Below are 5,725 nucleotides of genomic sequence, written 5' to 3'. Positions count from 1 at the left end.
GGCCGAGTGGCTCAGTTGGTTAAGAGCTTGCTCAAGAGTGCAAGCTCTGAGCAACAGGTTGCCGGTTCAATTCCCACATGGTCCAGTGAGCTGCGTCTGGGCTGAGCTGCCATTGAGCTACCAACAGTGGCAGGATGGCTCAGCTGGTGAGAGCATGTGCTCCTAACAACAAGGTTGCCTGTTCGAGATGATGGGCTACACCTGCCCACAACTAAAGACTGAACTCGGCACCTTGAGCTGAGCTGCCACCTGGGTGGCTCGGGGGATAGAGCGTGCACTCTTAATAACAAGGCTGCCGGTTCGACTCTCGCATGGGATGGTGGCTACGCCCACCCTCAACTAATTGAACACAGCACCTTGAGCTGAGTGGCGCAACGGGACTTGGAGCTGAGTTTGTTGCGCCCTCCACAACTAAGATTGAAGGACAACACCTTGGCTGTTCGTTCCCCTTCCCCAATTCCTCAACACTGTTCTCCTCCACCAATTCCCCAATAAAATCTTAAAAAAAAAAAATAGTATGCTGAGTGATCATTACTAAAGTTCACTGCACACTTTATACATATCATCTCACTTAATTCTGACAACTCTCCAGGAGATAGGTACTATGGCAAGCTCCATTTTATAGAAAGTGAGGCTAAAAAATCAAAGGGACTTGCCCAAGTTCACACACCCTGTAAGTGCAGAACTGGGACCCACACCTGAGTCTGATTGCTGAGTGAGGGCTCTAACCACCACTCCCTGTACTGGGCACAAAGAACAGATATGTTTTAGACATAGCTCTCAGATGTCACATTTGATATTCACTTCAGTGTAGGGAGACAGAGACCATCATGTCCACCTTTCAGATGAGGTAACAGAGGCTAGAGAAAATAATCTGCTACAGGTCACTAAGCCAGCGTGGAAGCCATGGGACACTCAGCCAGGTCTTTTGAGTCTAAGCCCAATGCTCTTTTCTGTACCAATGAAGGGGGCCTGTCTCAAGGTGGCCATCTACTTGAAAGCCTCTACTTCCTTAGATGGCCAGAGGGAAACTCAGGAGCCAGGGGTTATAGCAGGCCCTAAGAGCAATTCACGGAAGGGATCAAAGGAGCCTGGTTCACACCTGAATCTTAGGGAAACCAAGGAAGCCACCCACTCCCAGACCTTTAGCCAAAACTGTAGGACACCCTCTCACCCAGAGACCAATTTCCGGGGCAGGGACTTCAGATGATGTGGCACATTCCGTGGATTGGGCACTTTTCCTCCAACAATGGCAGGGACCCAGCAGACCATCAGGCAGCAGAAAAAAAGGGAAATCCCCATGATGACTCAGCCTGCCACGCCTAGTGTCGGCACCTTTTGCCACCCTCGGTTCCCTGCTGCCTCCCCAACACTCACGGTTCTGGATAGTGATCTTGCGCTGCCGGTAATCCGCCCCCAGCACGGGCTCATTCTGCCCCCGCCTCTGGGCCACGATTCGAACCTCCCGCTGGCTGTCATTGCAGTCATTGGATGGGTCCTGGCCCAGGGACAACGCGGCCTGGTATGCTGAAGAAAGAGGACATACCCAAGTCACACAGCAAAGGGGGAAGTCCCATGAAGAAAGGTGCCCTTAGTGTGCCCTGGAGCGGTGAAGCTTTTCACTTTCTTCTGAGCCCATGTGTCCCCTGGGAATCTGATTCTGTAGGTGTGGAGTGAGCAGCAGATTTTGCATTTCTAATGAGCTCCGGGTGATACCAATGAGCCACACTTTGAGCAGCAAGGTTCCATACCCCTCCAATAGGCCATCATTTCCAAAATCTGGCTGCATCCCCCTGTCTCCCATCCCGAATTGCCTTGTCTCATTTTCACTCACCCTCGATTCTGCTCCCCACAGAGGTTCATCCACCTGCCCTTACAATACAAAGTTTGAGAGCTGTTAAATGAGCTGGGGCCAATGCCTACCACCTAGGCTCTCTTACCTTCCCCCTTAACCCGGGCATTTTAAGAGTAACCCTCCAGGAAGCAATGCCTTGATTTACAGTGGGATCTTCTAGTGTGCCTCCCCCTCCTTTTCCTCATCTTGGAATATCATTTCCTTCCAACAGAGCGTCTAATTCTATTTCCAAAATTTCCACAAGTTCAATTGTCTGGGCTGATGGTGGGGATTGGGGTTCCTTGGTTCCTTGAGAGAGGCACAGATGGGCAGGAAGGAAGAGCTTTGGTTCCAGGCAGCAGAACTGACACGACTGAGGCAGTTGTTACTGAGAGGTGGAACTTGGCTACATGTAGCGGGGAGCTGTACAGTTGTTGTAAGAGATGTCCCACAACAAATGTGTTTCCTGGGGGGCAGTGAGCTCTCCATCACTGCGTGTTTAGTCAGCGGAGGAAGGACTGTCCACCAGGAAGGCTGGCCATAGAAGGGGACACGGCAGTGGGCGGGAGGTTCACAAATGACCATTCTTCGTGTGTTCTGTGGGGTGTAGGAGTCTTCTTGTGTGCATTCTAAAGGTGGGGGTGATGGGAGGCAGATCTGCCATCCTCATCTCAGTGTGCTGGCATGCAACCAGAAACGGACTAGGGCGAAGGACTTGCTCTGCCTTTTACTTAATGTCTGAGCTGCCTTAAACCTTTTAGAACAAAGTGGGACGTAAGTTTTAAAATAAATAATAAAATAGTACGTGGCCTTCAACAAGTTATTTCATCTTCCTGGGTTCAGTGTGTTTATGAAGTGATCATTGTGGCTTCTTATTTATAAGGATTTGTGGTCCTAACTAATTCCTACACCCTAATGGCAATACTTCAAAAAGGGACCTGGGCAGAGCCGGTATGGGGGTGGCACTCACATGCAGAGTAGTAGTCAAAGATGGGGTCCTTGCAGAAGGACTTGAAGCGCCATGTCACCACCACGTCCTGAAGCTGGGCAGAGGTGGTGTAGTCACATTTGAGGATGACAGAGGCAAACAGGGTGACATAGCGCTCTGTGTGCTGGACCGTCACCAGCAAGGACAGGCACCCTGCAGCAAAGAGCAGGAAACAATGCTGAAGGCAGACCAAGTCTCTGAGAGGTGACCCACTTCTGTTCATGGGGTAATAAAAGCAATGCAAATAAGCAAACACACTGCCTGACTGGCAGCGTCTGAGTTCTTACTTGGCCTGTGCAGGGTGTGGTACGGAGACTGCACAGACAGTGGGGAAGATAGTGAAGAAAAAGATCAAGGATGACTCTCAGAGAGATCACAGTCCACCAACAGTGATAAAGCATGCAACAACATAAAGAAAGTAGGTTAAAATAAGGACATATTAGTCCTAAAGTGACCTTGCTGATATATTTTTTTCACGTCACTTTCTTTTTAAAATGTTTTCCCATTTCCCTAAGAATAAAGATCAACCTCCACAAGCAGCTCCATGAGGCTGGTCAGCTCTGCCTTTCAGCCTTTCTCTGCTACTTCATTTCCCTTCAGGCCTCACCTTATACTCAGAGCTTCAGCCACTCCGAACTTGTTGCAGTCCTTTCCACGCTAGGACCGCCGTCTTCACCAGGTCTTCCTACATGTGGATCTCTTGGCTGGAGCACTCTGCCCTATATCACTGGACACCATTCCACTCCCTTCACTAAGCTAATCACTATTTATCCCTTAGGTCTTCAGCAGCACCCTCAGCTCCTCAAGAAGCCTTCCCTGACTGAAAGTCTGGGAGACAGGCCTCCTTCTGTTTTCCCCAAATGCCCATCTTACCCTAAGGAAGCACTTTTCATACTTCCTGGTGAAGCCCTATTTACTGTAGGCTCTGAGAAGGCCAATCGGGTTTGTTTCTAACTCACCGTTCAAACACAAGCACCTCATAGACACAAGCAACTCATACTATGCCTGTCACCTCCTGGGTACCCAACAAATGTTTCTTGAATAAATGATGGAATGAATGACCAAGAATACATTAACCAGTGGATACTGGCAGCACAGGCCAACATAAGCATAAAGCAAATAAAACAAAAATGATCAGACTGTGACAAATTTTATCAGATTTTGAAGGGATTAAGAGTTTTCCTTTTTAAAAAGTCCCTCCCTGGGCCAGCCAAGTGGTGCGTTGGTTAAGAGCTGGCTTGGGACGCCAGCTCTGAGCAGCAGGACCCTGGTTCGGATCCCACATGAGGGCCAGTGACACTGCCCTCTACAGCTAAAATGGTGAACAACAGCTCGACCTGGTGCTGGGCTGCCATGAGTCGCCAGCGACGGTGTAGGCTGCAGCCCCTGCTGCAGTGGGCTGCCATAAGCTACCGTGTGTGTGACCGGCAACCAGCGTGAGCAGCCGGCAGCCAGTGTGAGCTGCGAAGAGCCACTGTGAGCAGCCATCCAGTGGCTGGCAACCGATTTGCCTCACCCGGGAAGAGCGCAATGATNGAACAGGAAATACTGGAGGTCTGAAGAGGAACAGGCCCATCTCTGTCCTGAAAGGGCATAAAGTTCAATCACAGGCATTAAGGCAGCCTCCATGTTCCCCCCCTATTTTAGCTACAGTAAGTGCCAGAGGACATCTTCAAATTCTTAAAGACCTTAGCATCATAGACTTGCTCCTGCTTAACTGACAGTCATATCTGCAATTCTTTTTTTAAATGTATTAAAGTACAGTTGGTATACAATATGTATTAGTTTCAGGTGCAGAATACAGTGATTCAACATTGGTATACCTTACAGAGTGATCACCATGGTAAGTCTAAGTAACCATCTGTATATCTGCAATTCTTCATCATTTGTTTGTCAAGAAATATTTATTGAGGAAATGAAACAAGAATGTGAGTTCACACAACACTGGAGCTAACTTCAACTTCTGTTTCCTTCTCTTTCTACGTCAATCCCTACAACTTTTTCCTACCCATGATTTTCCAAACCCACTACCTTTCCCAGAAACAGGCTTACCACAGACTTGGAAGAATGGGTTGGGGGCAAGTTCCTCTCAAAGGTTAATGCATATTATAAACCTGCCCCGATTTTTATTGGAGACATAAAGATTATTTTAGGGATGTCAGGGTAATGAGGGCATTTAAATATGCTAACATTTTAAATGATCCACGGACTGATTTGCCAGGGTCATCTCAAATGATGCAAACATGGGCATAATAGTGTCAGAAAAACAAAGTCTCCAGGAAGTCACAAATCTAGAGGGAGAAATAAAAACCAAGGGGGAAATACCACTTTCCCATGGGAGTAAGAAAGGGGCAGAGTCTGACCCAAAGTGATTAGGAGTGGAGGTCACATACAGCACTGCTCAAAATTAGGAGAAAAGACAGAAAAGCTGAGACTATCACTTATGGGTACTTTTATCCTTCAAAACTGTAAAGGAGGCTTGCTAATTAAAGAGACTTTAAACTTTGGGGTCATATCAGAGCTTATTGTGTGAGCTTTGTAAAAAGTAGAGCCACCCTGAATCTTTGAGGATATCCTTGGAGACTGACAAGGAAGAACAGATGTCCCCTAAGGCCAGGAGTTTAATTAAGGGCTGCCTGGGGGAAATCAGAGGTTGAATGTAAAAGGATGAGACTTAAGTATTACAGCCAAAGCATTAGACACAAAGTTGGAAGCAGTAGTTAAACTGGCTCCCTTTAAATGATCTATCTTTAAATGGTCACAGAATATTTACTGATGTCTTCATATTGTTGCTATGCATCCTCTGAGTGGCCTATTGGGTATATGCTCCACCCCCCTTTTTTTTCTTTTTAACCAGCAAATGTTTATTTAACACAGCGCACAAAGCTCACTGAAATAGGCTC

The 5,725-nt window shown here is 47.6% G+C and overlaps 1 protein-coding gene across 3 annotated transcripts in view; it reads right to left on the bottom strand.

Moving 5' to 3' along the window:
• The window catches only part of ILDR1 (immunoglobulin like domain containing receptor 1), a 38,599-nt gene that overhangs the window by 15,854 nt on the left and 17,020 nt on the right, over positions 1-5,725 (bottom strand). For all 3 annotated transcript variants that reach the window (XM_019650682.1, XM_019650690.1, XM_019650697.1), the window contains exons 2-3: positions 2,805-2,975; positions 1,378-1,527 (exon numbers count right to left, since the gene is read on the bottom strand). In XM_019650682.1, the coding sequence (XP_019506227.1) occupies positions 1,378-1,527; positions 2,805-2,975 (321 nt within the window). The remainder of the gene's footprint in view (positions 1-1,377; positions 1,528-2,804; positions 2,976-5,725) is intronic.

This window comes from Hipposideros armiger, unplaced genomic scaffold (genome assembly GCF_001890085.2).
Source record: "Hipposideros armiger isolate ML-2016 unplaced genomic scaffold, ASM189008v1 scaffold_8, whole genome shotgun sequence".
In the NCBI taxonomy this organism is placed as follows: domain Eukaryota; kingdom Metazoa; phylum Chordata; class Mammalia; order Chiroptera; family Hipposideridae; genus Hipposideros; species Hipposideros armiger.
The sequence above is the reverse complement of the archived record's forward strand: the minus strand, read 5'-3'. Positions and strand labels throughout refer to the sequence as shown.